The sequence below is a fragment of the Oreochromis aureus genome, linkage group 6 (genome assembly GCF_013358895.1).
Source record: "Oreochromis aureus strain Israel breed Guangdong linkage group 6, ZZ_aureus, whole genome shotgun sequence".
NCBI classification, from domain to species: Eukaryota; Metazoa; Chordata; class Actinopteri; order Cichliformes; family Cichlidae; genus Oreochromis; species Oreochromis aureus.
In genome coordinates, this window is record NC_052947.1 from 9967165 (window position 1) to 9993786 (window position 26622).

Genomic DNA, 26622 nt, shown 5'->3' on the forward strand with positions numbered 1-26622 from the left:
GATTAACTGATTTTTTAAAATAGCCATTTAGACTCGCTGCTAAGCATTGGCATATCTGTGTCCTGCTACATTTTTGTGAGGATCATTCTGAATTGTAAACCTTGAAAGTGAGACCTCTCGTCACTTTTTGAAGGTTTTAATGTTTTGGAGGGATAAATATTATTAAAAAACACAGTAGGAATAAGGTTAGATTTCAGAACAAGCATGGAATTTGGTGATCTTGGTTAAAGGGAATGAGTCAAACCAACATGAGCTCTCTCAGCGTAGAAATTCAGTCCAAGATTGTGCTGACCTTATAAAGAATAAAAGCTTTTTTTTGCACCTCATGGAGAGTTTAATTGGCAGGTCATTACTGCTTCATCCTCTGACCTGACCTCATGCCCGAATCTGCACACCAGCACCTGAACCACAAGCGCTCCACAACCTCCAAATCACACAGCTCCTAAGAAAAACGACTTTAGAATATAAATGTGTTTCTCTTTCCATCATCAGCATCAGGGAGGAAGGTGTGAATAGAATGGAAATGAGAGGACGTGAAAGAGAGGAGGGGGGAGAGAGGGACGAGAGATGGTCGCAACCTTGGAAAGAGACAGACAGAGGGAGGGGCGAGGAAAAGGACAAAAGTTAAGGGATGCTTAAGGGGAGGGGTGTGGAATGGAGGAGAAGAGAGTGCGGGAACGGGAGGTTAATACGAAAAGAGAAACGGATACAGAAAATGAAAAAGGAAGTGAAGCGAAGCAGGAACTATTGATGAGGTCAACAGTGTCAAGGGAGAATGGGAGCACAAAAAATGCAGCACAACATTTGACAAAAGACGCCGTAATTATTGATTTGTCACATCAGATGACACACTTATGTATGATATCTGTTTTTTAGGGTTTATTTATGCACTTAGTTTGACTTTCACCAAATACTGGCTTCTGTGGGCACGGCTGTATCAAGTTGTGTGTGTTTGTGTGTCTGTGCCATGAAAAGCAGTCATGCCGATGGTGCTTATAGGATCACATTGTGCTTCTCGGGGTGATGCGGTGCATTCTGCGTGGTTGTTTGACTACAAAGGTCGTTACTGCGTGGGTTGCAACAGCACAAAAAAAAGTAATTACACCAACCTCAGCCCTGGGGGAGGAGAAGAGGTCCATCTTTTGTGACTTCACTTGTTTCCTAGAAGACACAGATGGACAGAGACAAGCCATATAAGGGAACACTGTCTGCATACATGTAATTCCTCGAAGTGACCTCAAAGTTTAACGCTCTGATGAATCAGCAAGAGATATTTCAGCAGAGTGATATTTCCTGTAATATCAATAAACTGGGAAGCTGTTTCCCTTTTCGAAAGCCCAGTCTGCTCTCTCTGGTCAGCTCCACAAGGCCTGAATGATAAAACATGCTATGCTTTAGAGTAAGCATGCCTTGTAACTGACAAGACAGAGAAAAGCCTGCTGCAGTTATGATAACTGTTTTTCTGTCTAACGTGATAAATTTGAACCCATAACCATTTTAAAGAAAATGAGAAATAATTAAATTTGACTCTTTGTCTTACTGGAGTGACTACATGTTTGAAAACACTCACACTGGGAAACAATGTGTGGTTACACTTATGTCATTTTCAGAGTGATAAACCCTTTTACATTATTTAAGCATACAGATGTATTGATTCCACATAAAAGGTTGATGAAATGCATGATTGCACAATTTCCTTTGATCCAAAATTCATGTGCAGCCCTGAGGGCTCGATGTGTCATCAACATTTTATGTAATTTTGCTTGGAATAATAATTAACATGTACTTTGGCACAGACACTATTATTATTATTAATAATAATAATGTATTAATATTAGACATTATTATTATTATTATTATTAATAATAATAATGTATTAATATTAGACATTATTAAACACATATACATTTAACTCATGCAACCCTTAAACTTTTCATTCAGCACTTTCATCAGGCCAAAATTTTAATTTGTCCAACACTTGTTGGACAAATTGGTTTCCTTGATTACATTTGCCATGCTATCACGCTAAACTAAGAAGATGACCATGGTAAGGATATTAAAATTGTCACTACGAGCGTGGTGGGTATGGTCACATTTAGGTCAAAGCACTGTTATGCTGCACTGCTTCACAGAGTTACAATGCACAAGCACAAGGAAAGTCTTTTGTATTAAACAAGTCTGGAAATAAAATACCTGAAACACCTATCATTTTTTGTATTTTGCATATAGTGGCAGCGATTTATTGAAATGTTCAAACAAAGACAAAAATGCCTTATAAAAATTCTAATGAGTCTAATAGTCAATATTTGGTTTGACCACTTTTATTCGTTAACAGATCCTGAACTCTCTCAGGCAGCTTTCTTGTAATTTCTTTAACTAGTCTTCAGGAATACTTCTCCAGGCTTCTGTACAGGTATGCTTTTATTGCACTGATAGTATGTTTGAGGTTGCCATGTTGAAAAATGACGGTGTTGCCAGTAATATGCTTTCCAGGTCGTGCTGCATGCTGGATCAAAATCTGATGGTATTTTTCTGCGTTCAATATTGCATCAGTTTTGACGAGATTTGAGCCTCCACTGTCTTTCACAGATGGCTGTAAATAACTACTGTGCCTCTCTCCTGACCTCTTATGTACATATTAATGATGATTTAAACCAATAACATGACTGGATCCATCACTCCATAAGTCCTGTGAGTTTCAGTGCAGCCACTTCTTTCTACTTCCTCAATATTGTTAAGGACACAGTGCACACTAAAGCTCATAACTCTTTGAGATTGCAAAAGTACAATTTCTATGCAACTGTATTACCGGTGACATTTCTTATAGATTCAACTAAAGAAATGGGAACAAATTTTGGGCTCCTAATAGCAAAGAGCTGAAGTTTTCTGTTATTTGTAGACACAACACTTATTCATCCTTTGAGTTAGGTTTCTCTTTTACACTTGAATGATTCATAGGCTACTGTTTGGTCAAGTGGCTAAAGAACCAAAAGAAAAATCAAACATTCTTTTAAAAATGGTCATGTACAAGGACTTGACTGGAAGTGAAAAGAAAGAAGTCCAAAAAAACCCTTTATAAAATTACAAGAAAATGTCAATCTTTGGAATCAAAATCAAAATAAACGAGAAAGGTTGCTTGAGACTGTTGTACAATACCGTCCTTTCACAAAGGTACTGTATTTACTGCAGAATACTGAAACAACAGGAACTGGCAGTGAAAGACCATGTGAAAATCAAATATGTGGCAATTCTTCAGGAAGGAAGTAACAGTTTCTTCAAATGTTCCAACAGACAAATCAACCAAAAGGCCATACAAACCGAGACAGGTCAGATCTAAGAGCAGAAGAAGCAATGAAGTCTGCTTTTGCATAAGTTTCCTGTTGAGAGACTCTGATTTTACCACATCTTCTGTTGATGTAATCCAGCCACAGGGAAAGGGACCAATCAAAAGTCTAAATGGACATTATAAATGAGGAAGTAGAACAAGGACAAAAAGCCTTTATAGATAGATAGAGATATTCTTAACCTCCTAGGACTGGCGTCCACATATCCACTTACGAGGACGTAATACTGCCACTGTTCTATTGAAATTTAAAGTAAATGTCCTTTTATGTGGATCTCATTTTTCTCAGAAACAAAAATCAAGTAAAAAAAAAAAATCAGGTAATTGTTTGTTTTTACATTCATCAGGTCCCAATCAGCCTAAATAGCAAAGAAAAACTGAAAATGCATGCCATGAAAGAGTTCAGGTCTTAGGAGGTTAATGCCAGATTAAGGTGCCCTTGCCTCAGCTGAGACATCATCAGGTCAGGACACCCTTTGTTTGATTTGACATCAAATATGTAAGTTTTTTTTAGAGCGACAGCGCCTATTCCTCTGATTAACAATATCAATACACTGCTGTTTCCTACACTCAAACTCATCCATAACAAACTGATCCCTACTTTTTAAAGTATCCCCGACTCCTTGAATAATAAAAAAATCTTCAGTAAATCAATACAGATTTATTGAGCAGATCAGGTTTTTACTACTTTTACATGATCAGTCATATCAGCCTGTCTCCCAGCCACTGATGCTCTCATTTCTCAGATGTGTATAGTTGTTTTAAGAATCATATACTATAAATATAGCTACACTATAAAAGCAAACGCACATTGTGTGCGATAAAAGACTCACGTTGCTTTGGGGCGAAAAGTTCAGGCAGGGAGCTGAAGTTGTTCTTGCAATAAGTGACTGAAGTTAGAAGCACACGAGTGAATCAGTCATCAGCTGTTTGGCTACCAGCTGACTCCTAGGTATCCAATTATATTCATGCAAAGCTGCATGGTGGCCATCACAAGTGAACTCTCTAAGCTTGTTGCTCAACTGATTTACTTCATACCTGCAGTTTTTTGCAGAAGCGCTCGCCATCATCCTGACCTTAGCCATGTTATTTATGACAATATAATTTGCAGTTATGAGAAGAAATTCATTTTAAAAGCAGGCTGCTTGCAACTGGGAGCCGAGCCTTTTAATTCCACTTCTAAATGGATAGCCATTACATAAAGTATTAAGTTAATTCATCCTCTGGAAGGCTTTTTGCTTCATATTTCCTGATAAGAGCATATAATAGCCATAAATACGAAGGATTTTGAACGCTCTCTTAGTCACGACCTGGAAAAAAGGTCCATTATGCATTAGATGATGCAGACTTTCCCCATATGACCAACACAAGACTAAGCCTCATGTGGAAGCTTGAAGAGTTTCCATGTGATTTATGATAACCAAGACAACTGGGTGTTGAATGCAGCAGCATTTCAGTTTTTCTCAGTATGCTCAGTGAGATCTAAGCTGTTATTCAACCCTCAGTGAATTCATTTTGAATTTGTGTGTGGGCTAAATGCCTATTAATGTATTGTTATGGAGGAAGTAAAAGCTTATATAAGCGAAACACATGTTGTGGGTATATGTGGTCAACTGACCCTGAATTCAAAGATACACAAAATGTTTTTGCCTTTAAATTAAAAGTGGAGCACTTAAGCCAAGTTTCAGGTGAAGAGAAGCATCACATGTTTTTAGCACTGATTCACTGCTGGCATTATTATCTCCTTGTGTACATCACCAAAAGCCCAACTGCAAGACTTAAATTGAAATACAAAGTTTCATCTCTCTCTGCTTTCATTTCTGTGTAATTGAATTTGCAGTCTAACTGACCTTCAGTATTGACTGAGTACTCACAGTTAACAGCAGCTATCGAATTAAAAAAGTTTTGTGATGAACATTCATGAAAATGTTTTCCCTTTCATCCTCCACGAGGAGTTACATAAGTCAAGTCTAAGGACCATGAGACATTCAAAGATGGCAGGAGTTACTCATAAAGTAGAACACAAGTTTATGAGATTAGCTGTATCATAAAAATGTACCTAGGTTTGCCTGAACCTGTGCATCTCATCTGGGGGGAATTGACACTGAAGCGCTAATAGCTTCAAGCAAGAAAAACCAGTTTAAATATTTATGGAAATCTGCACTCCTGGGTTTACGCTTTTGGGGGAAATGTATTCTCTTCTCTCTCCATCTTCAGAGAGGCAAATGATGTTGCTGGAGCTTCATCTTGCCTGCTCATATAATTCATACAAGACCTGCATCCAGTCTGCTGTAATTATTTTAAATTCAAAGCACAGTTATTTGAGATGAGGAAACATGTTCCTTAAGAGAACAAATTGCACTAGATTGATCTTAATTATGTTCATTTAAAAAGTTTTTTTCAAAGCTAAATGAGGCATTTTTCTTTTCGAGGAGTCAAAATGCTTCTGACATTTCACAGATTAAAGCCACATTTTAACCTTGCAGTTTTTTTCAGAGATATTTATGCCTTGAAAGCAAGCCCTTCAAAGCCAGCAATTACCCTCCTTTGTCATTATTTGCAGATGCTTCAACTTTAAACCTGATTCACTCAGGCTACACCTTTTGCACAGTTAAATACTTTGTATTCAGAGAAATGTGCAAAAGTCTCAGGCTGCCCCACATTTCTTTATATTTTGACAGGAGAACTCTTGAGTGAGACTGCAAGGTTTTAAAGTTCTTTGAAATTATTAGTTTTTGGTCAATCAAGTCCATGTACCAGACCATTTATCTGAAAGTCAAATCAAGCAAAGACCCATCTGGTCCTTCAGTTGATCAGTTGCTGTTCCCCAAAGCCTCATCAGAAATGGTCTCAGTGAACGAGAGGCCGTTAAGAATTCATGTCTAAGAAAGGGAAATGGGAAGGAAAGACCAAAGTATTCCAAATTACACAAGAAGTGGATTGAAAATCGATGGTCAACAGGTCTTATTGACCATCAATTTTCAATCCAAAATTTTGGTTCAAATTGCTGTCAATATGAATGTAAAGGTCCAGACAGGGGTACAACAGTGAGTGTCAAACAGCCATCTCTAAAACAGGGTGAAGGCTCTGTCATGGTTTGGGGCTGCATTTCACGGAGTAGTGTTGGGGATGTTATCAAAACTAATAGATTTATGAATGCAGAAAAGCTTGATCCACCATGCAGTACCATCGGAAAAGCATTTGATTGGCAGCAGCTTCATTTCTTAGCGTTGTCCCAAACACAATGCCAGTGCAGTAAAAGCATACCTGGAAAACTCACACTGGAACACCATCAGTCATAGGTTGGCCTCCCCAGAGCCAGGACCTCAACATTATTGAAGCAGTGTGGGCTCAGAAACAGGAATACCACACAGAAACACAAAAGAAAGAAAAAGAAAAAGGCAGCCAAAATCCAAAGAGGAGCTTTGAATGTTCTTCAAGAAGCCTGGAGAACTATTCCTGAAGATTGCTTAAAGAAATGACAAGAAAGGTTCCCTAAGAGAGCTCAGGCCGAACAAAGTACTGACTTTATGTGTTTAAGTCGCTGAACTTATTTCCCATTCACATAGCAAAATACTAGTAAAAAAGTACCGTCTGTAACTGGTGTCTCCTTTGATATAAAACTAATTTCTTCATAGTGACGTCTGACTTGGTGTTAAAGGAGTCAATCTGTGTTTTGGCTTGTTACCATGGGGAACTGTGGGACTTACACTTTGCGGGTGTTCGGGCGGAGACGCCTCAGGGCTCGCGGCTGATGCTCAGAGTCCTGTTCCGTCTGGTAGAAAAACATCCTGAGAGCCTCGTCTAGCAACACCCATGTTGGCAAACCCAGCAACCTCTTGATATAAGAGAGAGAGAGAGAGATGGAATGAGGGAAGAGTGAAGTAAAAAAAAATGGATGAACGATAAGGACATGCAAGAAAGATGGAGATGAGGAGTGATGTAAAAAGAGGGAAATCAGGGTGGATGAATTGAAACGTCAGCAGAGACAAAAGGGGTGTAAAGAGAGTGGGAGTTTGATGGAAGAGGAGAAGGAGATGCAGGGTGGTGGGAGAGAAGGAGTGGATTAAAAAGAGTGGAGATGAAGCGAGAAGTGTAAGGCGAGTGAAGGCGAGAGAGTGTGGCAAAGAGGGAGCGACGTAGGTTGCGGGAAAAAAGAGAGTAGAGCAGAAAAGAGAAGTGAGTGAGTGGGAGAAAGAGAACCTGATCGTGTTTTTAGCGATGGTGCAACACTGAAACATGTCAAAAGTCCCACAACTACAGTCAGTCAGACGTGATGTGGGCACAGGGCAGAGCAAAGAGAAGAGAGCAGCAACGCCTACATGTTGAGCTCGATCTGCAAACTACTGCTGAAATATCCGAGTCAGTGCTTATCCACCTACAGCATCGTTCAGCCCACTGCGTTGTAGGCTACCGCACTGCACGCTGCAGAAGATGGCAAACACGCCAACAATTCTTTCCTCTGTTGAAAATGTTTAAAAAGAGACCGCATCATGCATAACAATGAAATGTGATTACCTTCATGTACGTGTTGAGTTCAGGGATTCTGCTCTCTGCAATATCCTTTTTGTTTCCGATGAAGATTTTTCCTAAAGAAAACACATTTAAAAAGTGAGATTACACTCTAGGACAGGGGCCATAAAAATGCATTCACATAGCAGACATGAATATGTATGTTCACAATACAGCTTTTTTTTTTCTAAACAAAGCAAGCATGTAAACTTGCTCCGATACTGTTGATGCTCTAGTACACTTAAACAGCAAGAGCCTGTAAATGTGAATTATTAATTTTAGCTTGGAAAATGTGTGCAGGTACTAAAACCCAGGTAAGTATATTCTAGGTAATTTATATTTACAAGCATATATTTTTGTACCTTTCTACTTTATGTACTTAGCAATGAGTGCAAACACTCAAAAAACACAAAAAAAGGATTGGAAATTTAAAAAAAATCATTTTTATAAACATAAACTTATAACTGCTGATTGTGTGACAATGTTTGTGCAAAGTTTCGTTCAGATAGGCCAACTGACTGACAAGGTACATATATGAAGGTTCTGAGGTAACATTAGCCCCAGGTGTTTGAGTTTAATCCTTACTTGGTCGAATTCTCACAGACTGAAAGTGTTAAGATGCACGCGTGTCGCAAGTATAACTGTTGATATTTAGGTTTTTTTATCTTACCAACTTGGTTTAGCATGTTAGCATGCTAGCAATTGCAAATTTTTGCAATCAAAAACACAACTTCAAGATAAGCTAATGTATGAGGGAGAAAATGACCTCCAAGTTTCGTGGCAACTCATGCAGGTTTGGAACTCTGTCGTTATTGCATCACCACAGCGTTGGTGACTTTTACACACTATAGACCAGATTTACTAAACAGGGCAAAAACAATAGTACCAAATGGCGCTCAACAGTTTTGTTAGTTCTACAAACGTTGCGCTGTTTCTTAAACACAGGCACAGTCAGTTCATTTCATTATCAGAGGCAAAATCTAAGACATGCTTTTATTGGCCTTAAATACCGTTGCAATTAGCAGTAAACTGCATGTTGCAGATGTTAGTAAATCCTTTTGCGTATATGATTTAAATATTCTCCTAACTACATTCTGCACTTTAAGAAATGAACTCCCAGAAATACATATATAACAGGGTCAGTTACAAAAATCTGAGTTCCCACCTTTTACATATAATCCTGTCACCCTGTGAAAACCAACAGCACTTTTTTGATGCTAAACACAGTTTTGAAGTAGCGTGTTAGCAAATTGCTAGTAAAACTTGCTCTGTAACTTTAGGTGATCTGCTGGTTCATGGCCGTGGTTCCCAAACTCGTTCATTTAGCAATAACACTACATACAGCTGGACAAATGTTTATGCAGGCAAACTGATTTTATACTTCTTTTAACTGTGGAACTGAAAACACCTGAATTCAACGATTAAGGGTGTAGCCCAACTCATATGTCATTGTGTTAGACAGCTAACACGTTTATCCTGTCCCAAACATGGCAAATGCCCCTTACCTCAAAAGATTGTGAAAATAGCATATTACTCTTCCTAATATCACATTACGCCCGGTCAAAAAAATTATGAGGCACAGCACAGACTCCTAACAGTCTAAATCGGGCCCCACCAATTCATCCAAGGCCATCTAACCCTGCTGTTAAATCAAATTTAGCACAGTCTTAATGACCCTCAGCCCTCTCTCTTCACTCAATTTCCCTTGTCTCATTCACTGTGGAGCACAATAACTCACTCAATCACTCGCAGACACAAGTTCATTCATTTACTGACTCACTGAGAATCAGTCACCCATCCACTCACCTAAATGCTCCTTTGACCTTGAATTTATAGCTGTCACGTATGACTCAGAAATCATCATTTAAGATAGAAAAGCATAGCATAGCACCAAGCTCACAAGAAAGAAACAAAGAAACACACACACCTATGATACTGAAATATTATTTACGTCTCATTAATGAGAATAACTTTATTTGAAAAGACAGACCTCTGTCCTCTTCTGCTATCTTTTTTTTCTGCCCTAAAAATCATCACCCATCCTCGCCTGTCTCCCTCCACTCTCTCCCCTGTCTTTCTTATTCCCTTCCCATCCTGATGAGATCTGGCACTGCAATTAAACCCATCAGATCTAATATTATCCAACAGACTCCTCAGTGGCAGATGTTAAATCAGAGTTTGTAGAAAAGTAGAACTTTCCCGATATAGCAGCTGGCATTGAGAGATATGGCCGTACATGTTACAACAAACTGTAAAATTGGAAATTTTTTACAATAAAGTGTTTTTGAGTAAAAACATTCTTGCTTTTTAATAAAAAAATCAAACATATGACCTAAGCAGCTGTAATTTGGTATCATAATGATTTATAATGATTTATAATGACCTTGACATTAGCTGCTGAAACAGGAAAGCATTCTGAACACTACTCTGCCCAAAAAGCTTAAGAAAGAAAGAAACCCTTTAAGCAGGACACACAGGAGAAATAAGAAATCAGAGAGGACCCTGGTTGTAATGGATCACATAGGATTTGGCTCTAGCTATAAGACAGCACCTCCAGAATACACAAAATCACTAAAAGTTTCCACTGGTTCCTAATGTGTAGCTAATGAAGGCTTTTTTTTTCTAATATTTAAAAGCCAGTAAAATTCCACTTTAAAAATATTTTTAAATAATAATTTAAATAATAATAATTTTACAAACCAGCTAAAATACTGCAGTAGTCACAGCTTACACCCCTTTTAAAGACGGCTAGTGTCGGAGGAAAAAATAAGCGGCTAAAACAACTATAAGCTCTATGTGTGAAATGTCCTACTAGGATGACAAACTTTCATGATCTCACATCATGAGAGTTCAAGCTCAGTAAATTTTTTAAGTGGCTTTTTTAGATTAGATATGGCTCTTTCAACCCTCTTTCTTTGTCCTGTTAAATAATTGTCTGGGGCATTTGAGTGATGAATCTGGCCTATAAAGGCTTTGATGCAGTTTCAGTGATACTTCAGTAGTTTATGAGGATATTTTAGAAATATTAATGGCATCTCCATCAACACGAAATATGCTTTCAGTTTTGTAGTAATCAGCAAAGCTAGCAAAAATAACACAAAAATAGCTAAAATGACAATGATGACAAACACTACACCTGCTGAACATTAGCATTTTAGCAATGCAACTATGAGGATGTTAGCATGCTAGCATGGCAGCATTAGCGTTTTGTACATAGCTAAACACAGAATCAAAGAAGGGCTCAGGTGACAGTATGTCTCAAAATGAGGCAAATGGCCACCAAAGTTTATTTGACCAACTTTTCCCTGACTTTAATTTACTGTAGTGTCCCACTTCAATACCAACATCCCACCACCATATATGGTATTGATTTGGGAGGGGGTTTAAGCACCATTAACCCAGTACCCATCTCAACTTGTGTTTCCCTACATGCAGACTTTTTAGTTTTTGTGCAGGTCCTCAATGCCTCAGTTTTGTAGGCTAGTTTAAATGCATTTTTACTTTAGATTTGTATTTTAAAATGTATCAAAGGAAAACTGCAACTATAATGTGACTAGTAGCTCTAATGATGAGTCAGAGCCATTTTCCCTGTGCCAAGTAAATTTAATGCTTAATAATGACAATAACAAGTTAATAACCAAGCCAAAGCCTGTGAATCCACAGAAATAAATCTGTAATCTATTTGTAATCTACGCACAAAACTATCACCTCTGTCTGTCCTCATCCTTCTTAAATCAATGCTCCGAGCCGCCCATTCAAAGCCCTCAGGCTTTTATTGGTGCACATGTTGGTTTCCAGCCACCGATAATCAATACAGACACTGACGCCGCCTCCCAGACAGACAGACTTATGGGGAAACAATGAGCTGAATAAAACCAAAGCCACAGAGCAGATGAGGACAGACACAGTCACACAGCAGCACAAACAGTGACTGAGGCCTGAATATACTTTGTGCTTTCACATTACAATATTTTATCTCAAGTCTCGGTGCTTATGATCATTTTATCTTAAATCCATCATCAAGGTGAATAGCAGTGCAGAGTGTGATTGCTTTGGCATGTTTGTCTGTCTCTTAGCAGGACTACAGAAAAACTATTGAGCCAGTTTTTCAATGAAATTTGTCAGGTGGAATTGGGAAACAGAACCTATTAATTCTAATTTTGGTGTAGATCCTGATAAAGGGCTGGATTCTGGATATTTTTTGATGATACAGTCGCACCAGGTTCAACAACTTGGGCTCCCAACTCTTAAAGATCTCGGAGACAATTTGAAATGACATCTGCAGGGCTGCAATCCCCATGTCAGCTAGTCTTTTGATTGGTCGGTATGCTTTCATCTGATCAAATTCTCACTAAAACTCCACATTTATAACCTTTCCGGACTAATCCAATATTATTGGCAATTTTGGAAGACTACTTGTTCAAAATGGGTGTTTTAACGTTCAGTCACGAAGGAGTCACTTGGATGAGTGACGAAACGTGATGAAACGTTTCTTCCAATGAACAATGGGCTGGGAGATCAAGGAACTGATCTCCCAGCCCATTGTTCATTCAGTGGGCTAGTTCCAGTCATTGTCCAAATGTAACGTTGATAAGGTTGGGGAAACCTGCAGTCAGCTGAGACTGAGGAAGTCACTTGGATGAGTGACGAAACATTCCTCCCACTGAAAACGCTACATCCATATAAACACATCAACCTTTTGGGATTACTGTAACGAGGTTAGCTAGGTCTAACTCTGAACGTTTTTGTTGACTAAATGTTAACTTGGAGCTGGCAGCAGTGTAACTGCCACTATGCTAAAGAACCATCTGTGTTGCTGCATTTTGGAAAAACAGATGACCAAAGAGTCAAATGTAAACTTGGCAGCTAACAGATATCATCCAAAAATGGCAGGCTTACTGTGTTAGAATGATCAAACAGTGTTTGTGATAAAGGCTTGAGGCCCTGGATTCCAGCCACAGCTACAGCCGGCTCCAGCGCCTGCCAGCAGCAGCAGCTACACGAGTTGGAGGCGATGGGTGCGCTCTCATGTAAAGAAAAAAATTACACCACAGTGGGAACGCTGAAGCCTGTTAGCTTACTGCGCAATAATTCTTGTGTTCGGACCACTAGATGATGTATTTATGATGATATGATGATATGAATATGGGCAGGTGAACGCTAGAGTGGGAACTTAATTAACCAATCTTTTACATTATTTTTTAATAAATGACTATCAGACTATTGGGCTTTAGTGGAGATCTCTGTGCCCCGCTAGTATAACTCTGTCTTTTCATCAATGCTGTCAAAACTGATCAAATTAAAACCTTTATAATTACTGTATATTAAAATTAGGTGGGTTAGAAACTGGATTCCCATACGTCTTCACTCATTATCACACTTACCAACTTTTCCTAATTTAAAGTTTTTGTTTCATTGTGGCCAGTACAGGCATTTCATCCAGAGCTTAATCTTCTTCGACAGCAGCTCATTTGCAGTGGAAAGTGACTTTTCTTCCAGATTGTTAACTGTCTAGATGCACTATGTTGGTTGTACTTCTCTCTTATTTCTACTTATATGAGTCAGCCTCCCTCTAAAACTGAAGTTCTGTTCACAGATACTTAAGTAGCCAGCAAGAAGTGACTCAACATGAAACTCTAGACACAAGGTATGGATGTTTCAAAATATTTTTACAGTTGTAGTCTCTTTAAGGTCTCTTTAAGATAGTAGTTTCGATGTGGACAGCATTTAAGAAGTGAAGTAACAGTGATAATACTCCAGCTAAGGAAAGCCATGATGGGAGTTTTCAAGAACTTCAGTGATAACATAAGAAATGTTATCTCTTAGCCATCATAGCAAAGAGCACATTAACCTTGAGTACAAACTAGCCCAAGCTAGCAGAATAATGGCAATACTTTTAATTTAAGTAATGGTAGGGATATGATGCTTGTTTAAATTGGCTGTTTTAAAGTCACCAAATCATTATGTTAAATCAGTCAAGTCAGTATATTCCATCAGCAAGAAAAACCTCGGTATCAACTTGCAGCTAACTAGCATGCTAAAGTGAGTCGATGCCCTGCTCTGCTGAGTTTAGATTTGTTCCCGGGCACGATTTACACAGATAATCCAGGGACAAAAGTGGTCACGATGGAGCGATTGTATCCCCCAGCTGGTGCTTCACCAAACAAGTCACTGATTACTACAAAAAGGGTGCTTGGGTTTCTCTGCTCCATCGGCTGCTACATACCTGAAGCCCCTGGAAATGGATGAATGGATAAATCACCCTCTCCCTACTGCCTCTCAAAACCTTCCCCTTCAATTTTGCTCTTCTTTCCCCGTCTCTCTGTATTTTGCCTGTGGCATTCATCTGCCCTTCTTTCCATCTGCTCTTTCCTGACTAATCTGAATGTCAATCATTGTGGATTAAACTTATTACTGTCCTCTGAAGTATGGTTTGGTTTTAAATTGACCTTGTAGGGGCACTATGATACCTGGTGGTTTGTAATGCTGGATTTTTGACATTTAGCCACATAACATGACAGTAAATGCTTCAAGTGTGTCTAAAGATGCAAGCGCCAATAAAAGAAAAAGCACAATAAGGTTCACTGGGTTCAGTAGAATACAAACTTCTTTCTAAGCCAATTTTACTTCAGCTGAACAAGAGTAGCTGTCACTCTTCTTTCTGCGGATGTCTCAGTGGAGAAAGAGGATTGTAAATGCAGCATTTGGAGCACTCATGCTTCACATTATTATGCAGCAATGGGTGCCTAAAGTGTGCTATAACTAAGCTCTTGTGGCTTAAATAGAATTGGATTTGAACAGAAGTGAGCTCCCACCAAACTTAGGCTAAATGTAATCAAATCTTTAAGGGACGCAACAGTTTTTATTCTTTATAATATCAGCCCCGACTTCGTCTCCAGCTAATGTTTTTTTTTTAATTCACCAAAGACATCCAATTATGTCTCAATCTCCCCCTGAATACATGAGAAAAACAAAATGAAAACAACAAAATGTACACAAAGAAAAAAACACAGCAGCTGTATGCTTATGAAAGAGTATTCAGAGGTGTTTCAGTTCTTCCAGACACAGAGAGGTGTCTCTGTGAACCTGCTCTCCTATGCATGAAGGAGAATAAGCATGCAAGCACGTAAGGTTATGGAGTGACAAGACAGCAAGGATCCAGTAGGAGTTCCCTTTGTGTAACTTTGACACAGCAAAACTGTGAAACTAACCATTAGAGTAGCTACCATTTTCCCACACTCATTACAATATTTCACACTAGACCAAACTACTGTTTGACTTTTAGGGAACATATTCAAATTCAGTCCTGTTTGCCTTGTTCTAGGTGAACCCACCAGCTCTTATGTGGGCCATTTCTGCCATGGTGTGAATCACAGCACATACCATGGAATTCGCGTCACCAGAATAGCAATTTAGCAAGACTGAAAATCAGAAGCTGTGCCTGTTGACATAGTCCGAGTTCGAGGCATGCCTGAAAAGATTTAGATAAGCCTCAGAGGGCATAACAGCCAATCTGCCAGCAGCCGGACACTAACAAGCGCATATTTGAGCGACGTGAAATCTTACACCGTGCATGCCACTGATGATCATCAGTGCACACCCACACACACACACACACACACCTGGAAGAGGAGGCAAGATGCAGGTGTTTGGGCCCAGTTTGGCCGGGTTTTCTGGGGAGTACCTGGCCTCGAGGATCTGGTGGAGGTTGAAAAATTCCCGGTACCTCCTGTAGATTAGGTACTTACTCTCTCCTTTAGTCTTCACCTCAATCACAAACCTCTGAGAGAGAAACAAAGGCATGAATGAAAGAGAAAGAGAAACAGCTGAGCCTGGTATTGTGAGCCAGTCTCAGTGAGAAACATCTCAGACCTTTAGTTTTTTTTTTTTTTTTTTTAATGCTTACAAAGTAGTCGATGAAGCCTTTATTCTCCTCAATATCAGCAATGGTGGCGCTGACTGGGATGTTGAGAGGGAGCTGATCAAAGTCACTAAAGTAACAAGGACAGATCATGTAAGACAAAAATGACACAAAGAAAAACTAACAGACACACACAAGCAAGCAATTAAAAACATAATCTACAATTAAAATTTTTATTTTTTAACATGACGACAGCTCTGCTGTTTGAGTAAAACAACCATAAATCATGCTGATCTTGATGTAGCTTGGTCTTTTTCGATCAAATTAGATCCGTTAAGATTCTTCACCAGCGATCAGAAATGAGCTTCGCAGTCAGTGCGCAAAACATCGGTTCACCGCCTCTAACCTGTCCCTGTAGACAGACTCACCTTTGGTCGCGTAACTGCTGCGGCAGCGACATGATGATGCACGCAGAAGAAACTCTAAAGCTGCTGGCGAACAAAACACTTTGTCACACACACCACAGGCTGCCTAAACTGACTTTCAAACTTTCAAGCGCAATAGTGCGGAGAAAAGCAACAGGAAGCGAAAGTTCCCTAAAAAAAGATCAGCAGACGGGTGCGCGCGTGTGGCCACACAGATGTGTGGGGAAGTCTCACTGCACGCGCGCACACACGCACACACACACGCACACACACACACACACACACGCACAGGCGTTATCAGCTGACAATCCACCAGCAACAGGTAGTGCCAGCGGGCATGTGGTAAAAGCGTAAATTTCACTGGAAACAAACACGCATACGGATGGAAACTCAAACACTCGAGCAGGAAAAAACCGTTTGCGGACTTAGCAGCCTTTCGTACGGGATTTTTCGGTCCTTCAAAGCCATCGTAAATGTGCTCCATCTGTTTGATCGCACTGTGCCTGCCTGCCTGTTTACACACTTTACAAGCAAGTACTCCATGAACCCAGCATGTGTGACACCCTTCACGCTTCTTTGCACTGGCAGGGCATCGCGCACGTTGGGAGAGCTGATCTAGGGTTTTTTCTTTCTTTCTTTCTTTCTTTTCGATACAACTTGTAAATTTGATGCAGAATTATAAAACATCAAAACTGATTCACTGAGTAAATCAGACCACATCATCTGAAGCAGCAGGTCTCTAATTTTTCTAGTTTCTGAATGTGCGCCAGGGGCGATTCTAGGATCCAACCTTTAGGGGAGGCCACGGCTCCCAATCGTGTCATTTAAACAGTGCAATATGTTAACAACACATAATAATAATAATAATAATAATAATAATAATAATAGGGTAATGGAAAACGGGAAAAGTTATTAACTTACTTTTAGTGGGCGTTTAATAAGTTTTATTTAAGAAAATGAATAATGCAGTATACTGTTTGTAAATGTATTCAGCCCTTTAATGACTCAAACCACAATTCCACTAGGTACACATTACAGTGTTTCTTTAAAACCCAGCCAAAATATTTTGATGGCTGATTACAGCCAAAATAATAAAAGACATCAGATCCTTGGCTGGCACCAGGTTATATGTCGGAGGATTAATGCCTCAGAAATCTCCAGCGCTCCCACATTAGAAAAATTATGTTTTTAATGCTATTTAATGAACAAATATACAATAAATATACAGTAACTCACAACAATGACCCCACATTATCAGAGCAATTTGCGCTTTAGCTTGCTAACGTTTTTGGTAGTGAGTTTTTAAAGCTGCACCACTGTTTTGAGTAATAACATTTCCAGTTACATCCTCTGACTAACCCGATTCTTTTTTAATGATGACAAGCCTGGCTGTGCGTGTGTGTGTGTATGTGTGTGTGTGTGTGTGTGTGTGTGTGTGTGTGTGTGTGAATGTGCGAGTGTGCACTGTAACATCATAGAGATAGTGGAAACTTGGTGTCGTGACGTTACGATGCTCAGAAAATCATACTAAAATGCGATATGATTGCTACTCTTACCATAGTTCTTTTTAGGAGTGCTGAGATGAACTGTGTCCTTGACCACCCCTCAAAAGATGCTCGCCAGTAACATGCATTGAATAATATACATTATACATATGTTATGTATATATATTTCAGCTATAAATAAGTTTCATTTCAGCTGTAAGGTGCCACTCCCCTTCTGTAAACCAGTTTCAGTGGCAGATTTTAAAATAGAACTGTGTGGTTTACATGAAGCACTGGGACTCCCCAAGCATTTCTCAGATTTTTGGCCCTTTCACTGTTTATTTTTGAAACACTTCCTTAGAGTATATGTACAACGAGCCACATCCACCACCAGGAAGTTAAAATAACAATAAATAACTTGAACTGATTAGCAAGACTGCTGTGACCAAGCAGCCCCTTCACTAGTGATAGCCTTGTTTGACACACTGCACTGCATCTGTGCAAACTAAATAGGTCAGATTTCCGCTGCCATCCTGTATGTCTAAAGTTAACTGCAAATGCTGAGCACTGAATACAATTTTCAGTTGTGTTTAGCCATGAAACATTGAGTAAACATATTTTTGACCTTCATTATATTGATAATATAATGGATAAAGGATTTGTTTACAAATATTCCTGTAGTTCAACACTCTTTAAATCAGTGTTGAAATAGAAATAAACAGCACACGTCTCGATATAACTTAAGCTGAATAAGACATCTGAAAAGTCATGAATATACTCTGATATCATACTCAGTCAACATGCCATAAGTTTACCTGCCCTGTCAGGTGTGCTCCACCAGACCTTTGCATCTGCTGTATCTCAGTTTAGCCCAGAGTCACAGTTAAGTACAAGTGATCAATAATCATTGAACTGTAATAAGGCTTTATTTGCCAGCATGTTTAATTGTAACCACACATATTATTTTCTCTGTTATTTAAAATAAAAAACGGGAAGTTTTGAGGCAAAAGGCCAAACATGGGTTATCATTTAATACCCGAGGTATACAGAAGGCAGATTACAGGGTACACAGATGGTCTGCGAGCAGGACCCCTCTCACTTTTGTCATTTAGCTCAGAATAATGTACCCGCAGTACAGAAGCACAAGGAGGAAATTACAACTGCCACTGGCGTCAGCCTGTATTAGATGGCATTTTTATGCTTGATGGTTCTGTAAAACAATCTGTAAACCCAGCACTGGCATATTATAACTCCATAAAGCTGTCATTCCAAATGTGGTAATTAGCTATTTTCAAATAGAACAGACTCAATAAAGCTGAATATCCATTCTCATTTTACCTCGGAGAGAAATATCTGGCTCTTAACTACTAAAAGAGCTACATCATAATGGCGTCTCACGGATACGCAGAAGATATCTTTAGATGTGCGATGGTCTCACTCCCAACTCATCATTACTATTATACAAATGCAAGTAAAGGACTCCTTAGTGCCATATTTAAATGCACTGAGTATCCTTAAGCATCACTTTTTTATGATAAAGTGTTGAAAAAAGGCACAATCTTTTCTTAAACCTAGCCAGTGAATCCAAAGTTAAATAAGCAAAATAAAATAAAAGTATGTAATGACTGAAAATGTGAAATAAAAACCCGAGAAATCTCCATCCATCCAACCATCTATTTATTTTCTTCTGCCGCTTCAGTTCAGGGTGACGGAGAGGAGAGCTGGCTGCTGTCAGAGGACGAGAGGTGGGATAAACCCCGAACAGGTGGTCAGTCTATCACAGAGCTAACACAGAGAGACGGGCAACCATTCATGCTCACATGCACACCTACAGCTCATTTATACTCCAACAGGTTAACCAGGGATGTTGGACTGTAGGAGAAAGCTGAAGTAGCATGTCTCTCTATTTCATCAATTACTGTTGTAACCATTGCATTATGGCGCCAAAGCAAAAGGAGAAACCACAACAATGAGCTGAAAGATGGCAAATTGCTCCAACCGGTTTCTTCTCTCAGAGCAGCACCTTTCAAATAACAGTGTCCTTTTTCCAGCCTTTCATACTGTGTAAAACCCTGATACAGGGAACTTTGATTTTTGAGAGACACCGTTTAAATTTAGCTAATATAAATTAGACAAAAAAGAAAGAAAAATTTAAAAAACTTTAAGTGACGTGCATGACTGGTCATTTTTGCTGACCGCATTTTGCCATCAGATAATGAATTAGGATGTCAAACAGAGATTTTCACATGTAAAGTGTTTTAACTGAGAACAAATGCCTACCAGAAAGAGCTATTTACAGAAATAACGACTGCATGTGTACACAGGCTTTTACAAAGGCTGTTATTGGCTTTTGACTGAGAAGCATAATGTTGAGATCAGAACAGTCATTGTTCTTTAAGGCGTGTTCAGGACACAAGCTTTCTCCACCACCTATTCAGTCAGTTTTTCTCTCGCATCTTATCTCATGCACACACACTTTGACACTAACCTGCCTTCGTTCAGCGTTCACCTGTTGGGTGTCTCTCATTACTGACATTCATGAGTCAATAAAGGCATCAGCTAGTGATGCTGGCATTCCAATGATGGACATAATTGTGTAGTAAAATGCTTTGAACAGTTCAAACATTAAATATGGGGTTATTAAAGCTTCAAACACTAGATGGCAGTGCAGTTGTTAATGTGTGGGAGTTGGATAGAAACAAAAAACGAACTGATTTACCATCCAGTCTAAAATGGTTTTCTAAGTGCTCAAGATGCCACGAAGGTTATTGACTAACCAATGACTTTCACATACTCGTTACTCGGAAGGATTTTTTACATTTAGAAACAACATCTGCTTTAAGCCAGCACAGTGATTCACAAGAATTGTAACTACACCTGAATCAGCAGATTAGTGGCACCTCTACATGCTCAGATTGACAAAAGAGATCGGAGGAGTTGCATGCTTCGGTAAATCAAACAGTGTATGCTGAGGGTGTGTGTGCTGAGGTAGTGTGTTCACAGAGACTAAAGTGTTTGCATTAATGGTTGACAGCAGTCATGTGATTTGGTTACACTCAGATTATTAGTGTGAAAACAGCAAAATACTCAACTACAAGAAAGAAAGATCGGGAGAGTGAGAAAATGGTGATTTGTTCAAGAAATCGAGTGTAATACAGAGACTTTGTGCGCATGAGAGAAAAAGACAGAAACACAGTGGTGCACAGATGGATGTCTGTGTGTGTGTGTGTGTGTGTGTGTGTGTGTGTGTGTGTGTGTGTGTGAGTGCATCACATATTGACTCCATATCTATTTTCACGCAGCCCGAGATGGATCCTTTGAAACGCTGCTCGTATAACACACCACCGCCAGCCATGAATTGCAGAAGCATTTTTCAAGGGTGTATTTATCTTCAAGGTCAGGCCAGCTGCTGGAGTCTGTTCTGCGCATTTGAGTGTATGTGTGTCCGGGTGAATCTGCGGATTGCGAATGCTTATACATGTCAGTGGAGGAGTGTCCCTATGTGTGTGTGCGCTTGTAAAAGAGGGTACTGTAACAGTGTTTGTATATAGTTTATTGCATGCTGGCCTTGGAATATAACTTTGAAACACAAGCACGCTGTAAAAAAGTGTTGATGAAATCTAATAAGCCATTAAGTTGACAGGTACCAGTGCACACGTATACACACAGAGAAACAGAAGAAGGGGGACTGACAGAAAGTCTCAACACCCAGATTGTGTTTGACATGTCGACAGCTGGTTGCCACGGTAACATCATTAGGAAAGCAGAAAGAGGAAGAGGTGAAGCTGGGCAGTAACCTAAATGCTGAGTCTTTGTTTTGTGTGATGAAAACTCTGAGCCAAAATCTAAAATCTAAAATCTACCTCTGGAATGCCACACAGCATGATGGTGGCACGCTATAAACCTCAGATGGTTGTGTTGGGAAAATCCCAGTGCACCGGCAATTTCTCAAATACTCAGAAAACAACCACACAAAGTTTCAAATCACTCTAATCACCTTTCTTCCCCATTCTGATGCTCCGTTTGACCTTCAGCAGGTAATCTCCACCATGTCTCATTGTTGTCATGTGATTGGATGATTAGGCGTTTCAATTTATAAGCACTAGAATAGGTGTAAATATTGGATATCCACACACCACCACCAGCAACACTAAAGCCACCTTCCTAACATTCTGCAGATCTCCATCACGCTGTCAGAACAGACCTGTCGGTGCATGGACACAAGACCTCTGGTGGCACCAGTATGTAGACCAGTACAGCCTCAGTGGAGCAGGTTTATGTATTCTGGCAAACGCTGGAGTTGCTCATATTGTATGTGGGGACTTCAGTCAAGATGACATCATAGGCTCACGTTTGTTTTGTGTTTTTGAGGCAGCTCTGAGCAGGTTCTGCGACATTGCAGGGGTCATTGTCTGCTCGAGGAGGCTGCTGCTGTTGGTGAGTGCCGGTGCCACAGGGGGTGCAAATGGTCTGCAGAAGGTGGAAAAGAAAGCGACGGGACTCCTTTAAGTTTCATTAAGATGTTTTACCTCTCATCCAAGAGCCTTCTTCAGATCTAAAACCAAAAGCTGGAGAGTCCCAGGTATTTAAACCTAGACGGGGTTGTCCCTAACCGACTAGTTCCTTAGATTAACATGACCTGGATGACCACAGACACAGGCTCTGCAGTAATGTTAGGTGGGTGGTGTGAACGTAATGTCTGCATGAATGCCAGGATCAAAGTTTTCTCAGTGGTGCACTGCATGATAACAGGATGATCAATGTTTTTCACTTCAGATCAAATTTAATGGCCACTTGTTAACACTTGTTTTGAATAACCTAAAATGACAGCATATTTGTAATTATTGTATTTAACTAATGTCAGATTAGTAAGACACCGTTTTCAGCAACAATAAGCATTAAAAAAGGAGATGTGAGGATTAGCTTTAGCTCTTTTTTAGAGTTCCAGTGTTGTAATTATAGACACAAAGCTAGTCACCCACCGTCCCTAAACATAGCACGTAATAAGCAATGAGCATGACTAACTGGAATCTTTCAGATAATGGAAAAATTTGGTGTCTCATTATTTAACAGGTTGGCTGAGTAACAGGCTAACCTCCCAAGAACTTGGTGCATTCCTTTAAAAACTCACCATCTCCCACACACTCCCACACACGCCGGCCCTAATATTAGAACTAAATATACCACAAAAACCAGTGCCTGTGGTGCACATTTGGAAAACTGCGGGCCTTCCTTCTCCCACTCTACTGTGCATTTTGGCCTGAGCTGAACTGACAAGGTTTCGAGCATCGCTGCAGTCAAGCGCAAACAAGTGGACACTAAGATCTGCAAACCTCACAGGTCAAAAATGAGTCAGTTTCCATGTCAAGTTTTATAGATTTGAGACGGAGTCTAAGAAATCTGCTTGAGCTTGAAGCAGTTTACATCACATTAAAAGCAGTTTCATTTAATCCATGTTATCGACCTGATGGACACCGCGGGTGAAGCAGATAAGCTGTGATACCGTTACATATAACCTAAGAGTTGCTATTCACTAGGTGAGCCCACGTCATCATTTTAGGTTTGATGGAGTTTTAGTGGGCGGTGAAGGTGAGTGCTTGGACATGAAATGAGCTGCAGTTTGGGGAAGGCCTCGAAGGGGACTGGCGGGGGCTCCCGGGCCTGGCAGATCCCCATGAACTAAATAGAAGTGAAGAAGTTTAAGAACTGAAAAGGGGAGGGAGGGTGAACAGCTTGCAGAACTGGGGGAAACTATGTAGATGAGAACCGGAAGGAGCGTGTTTGGAGGCGTGGTCCTACTCCTGAAATTTCAATACTTAATCTCCAATTAAACACAAAACAGTGATGTGATGCCCCACGTTGACATGGAGGAACACTAACATTAACTAAACATTAGAGTTTTGCTCCTCTTGAGCAAATGTATTACAGTCTAATATTAACCAACTCCTGGCAAAATCAATTGTTCAGTATGTTCATTGGTTAGTCACTTTTTTTGCCTGCAATATTCTTGTGAAAGCAGTGCAGCAGTTCACTGAAGCTACTGGTGCTGCTTAATGAAGGTGATGAGAGAGAAGAAACAGATTCAATGGTGCTCTGTTCTGCTGAAAAGAACTGCAGAGTCAGGTATTTGTTATCTGTAGGTTTGTTACTTGTGATTCTTACATGGATGAAATTATCTGATCCATTAATACAGAGTTACTCGGCACAGCAGCTTTAATTATGTTGGGGTTTCATTTGTGAACCCAGGGAGTAAATGAACAGATATCACTCCCAAACACATCAGTTCTTCCAGCAGTTGTGTTAAAAGACATTTCCACACTCGTGTCTACAAGTGAGTAAGATGCTATGTCTTCTTGAGCGATCGAGGCCTTTGAGTCCCGACTGCACAAGCGAAACGTCCGATATTCTCCAGCTCCACCCCTGATCAGTAAGCACACTGGGTTCCCCTGTGTTTATTTTTAGGGTCAATATCTGCTAATCTTTGGTTAAGTAGACAAGGGATGCCCCACTGATATCAATACCACTCATACACACTTATTCACATAGACAGCTGTGGCTTGTAGCTGCCCCTGCCATGATTTCATATGCCACCTGTTGCTGAACAGCAAGTTGGTGATTAAAAACAAATTTAATTCCTCTTGCTGCCTCTATCTGTCTGTCACTGTCTTTCTCACATTCTCTCTATTTTCAGTTTGATGTGTGTACATCATTTATCTAGCTCTGAATCTACTTTGTTGTATCTAGCAGTCACCCTGTTTTTTTTTCCATTGCCTATTTTCACTTCAGTGTTAAGCTGTCTTTGGCCAATTAAATAGTTTATAATCACGAGTGTCTCTACAGCCTACACTGTATTTATGTAACTCTCTCTGGCAGTAATCACACTCCATTATAACCCCAATTTGTGCCTTCAAACTCTTGGTTTTCATTTATTGCACTTTCATTTCATTTGGGGATAATCTAAAATCCCAAACACAATAAAGAAGCCATCAGTTAGTGTACATATAACACATAATTACACATGGACATCACAATTTAAAAGAAAAAAAAAACTGCTTTGGTGCATATTTGGGATCATTGGCCTGTTGAAACACCCAATTGGGTCCATGTTTCAACCGTCTAACTGCTGATTTGGGGGGGAAGTTGAAAAATTTGGAGATACTTCTCCTTCATCATTACTCCATCCACGTTATGCAATGTACCAGTACTGACAGCAAAACAGTCCTAGAGCATGATGCTACTACCAGCATGCTCGACAGCTAGTACAGTGTTATTAGGTTTGAAAGCCTCAGCTTTACTCCTCCAAACATATCTTTTGTCATCATGGCAAAATAGCTCAGTCTCTCTTTCAACCTTTCTCTAGAAGGCATTTGGCTTGTCCGTGTGGTCAACCTCAAATTTCAGTTGAGCGTGAAACTGTGACCCTCTGAGTCTATGCTGATGTGAAACTTACTTTAATGTCAACAGTAATGCTGGTGTGGCAGCAGTTTCTAGTGCATGACAGACCTGAGCCTTAGTGGTTAAAGAGTTGTTCCTGAATCTGAATAACTTGCACTTAAAGTACAATTGTTTGAACTGATGATCCAGGAATCCGGAGTTGTAAAGAAACGGTTCCAAGAGACTTCGCCAACATGTGAAAATCTACAGTTCTCCTTCTTAGATCTTAGATCCTTGGACTTTCCCATTGTTCTGAGTATTGGTCAATCCAATGAGTGCTCTCAAACAAATCATTTTTATGCTGACAAAGAGAAAGTACCAGTTGTAGTCAATCATCATCACTAATGAGAAGTTAATAAGCCTTTGCCTTGTCCAGTTTAAAGGCATCGTAGAATCTTTTGACCCTGTGTATTACAGAAAACCCAAAATTCTAAATTCAAACATGTGCACCCAGTTCATGTTTTTTTAAGTCATTACAGAGTCAACATTCATGCCCATACTGTGTGTAAATTTCTGACCACAACAGTAAATAAAACTGAATTGAACTGAACTGATTAAACTTTTCTTCAGTAAGTAGTAAACACTGTGAAGCCATATTTCTATCAATTCTGCCATAAGGATGTTTTGGTTGACACTGTCAAAAACCTTTGACAAGTCTAATAATAAACCAAGACTGTAGAGATCTCATGAACAAGCTGCAAATTCCTCTTTGTGTGTCTCAGTGTCTTTCTCTATCCTCCCTTCCTGACCGTTCTCCACCCCCACCAACTACAAATCCTTCCAGCATGTTGTCCTCACCAACTCACTCCCCCCTTTCCCATTTTTCTACAATGCTGGAAAGTGCTGACGAGGGGGTAACTCAATAGAGAGGTGAAATCTAAGAGTGTCTCAGGACAGAACAGAGGGTCAGCGCAGGACATGAAGGAACAGAGTCGCATTTTATTTTCCGTTTTTATGCTTGGTAGTCTTTTAAATTTAAAATGTTTACATTTTTTTGTTGCTATTTTAGCTCTTTAATTAGTAAAGGGTTTTTTTTAACAATACTATAAGTCACAGTTCCAGGCACAGTTGAATATATCATAACATTACTACATTTTGTGTTTGAATTTCACACTGGAAACCATGGCAGACATTACTATTACTAACAGCCAACAGTAAAATCTAACCACGGAGGTGTTCGATTATTAAAACCTGTAATTAGCAAGTCATTATTAAGGCTTAAAATGTGCTGTAATTTCCAGCTTTCTCTTCCACACAAAATTTGCAGAGAATGAATATTTGATGTTGAAAGCCTAATACCTTGGCAGTGTGGTATAATCAACCATGAACTCCCAGGGATGAAATCTCATTTAATGCTCATAATGAAAATCTCTGCAGTAAAAAAAAAACACCTTCATATCTTTAACTGGCTGCCGTTTTATTACAACTAAAGTATCTTACTGACTTTTCTTTTCTTTCATAGATGCACTACTACAAATAAATGTCTCTGTTGGCCTTGACTAACTGGGTGCAGGATGGCCTACTAAATCACTCAGCAAAAGATAAGTGAACAAAAGGGAGAAA

The 26622-nt window shown here is 39.6% G+C and overlaps 1 protein-coding gene across 1 annotated transcript in view; it reads right to left on the reverse strand.

The window, feature by feature from the left end:
• ncf4 (neutrophil cytosolic factor 4) overlaps window positions 1-16364 on the reverse strand; it is a 36620-nt gene extending 20256 nt beyond the window's left edge. Inside the window, exons 1-6 of the mRNA XM_031730053.2 lie at window positions 16145-16364; window positions 15762-15846; window positions 15478-15637; window positions 7862-7932; window positions 7054-7181; window positions 1110-1161 (exon numbers count right to left, since the gene is read on the reverse strand). Coding sequence (XP_031585913.1) covers window positions 1110-1161; window positions 7054-7181; window positions 7862-7932; window positions 15478-15637; window positions 15762-15846; window positions 16145-16176 — 528 coding nt within the window. The 5' untranslated portion in view covers window positions 16177-16364. The remainder of the gene's footprint in view (window positions 1-1109; window positions 1162-7053; window positions 7182-7861; window positions 7933-15477; window positions 15638-15761; window positions 15847-16144) is intronic.
• Between the last annotated feature and the right edge of the window lie 10258 nt (window positions 16365-26622).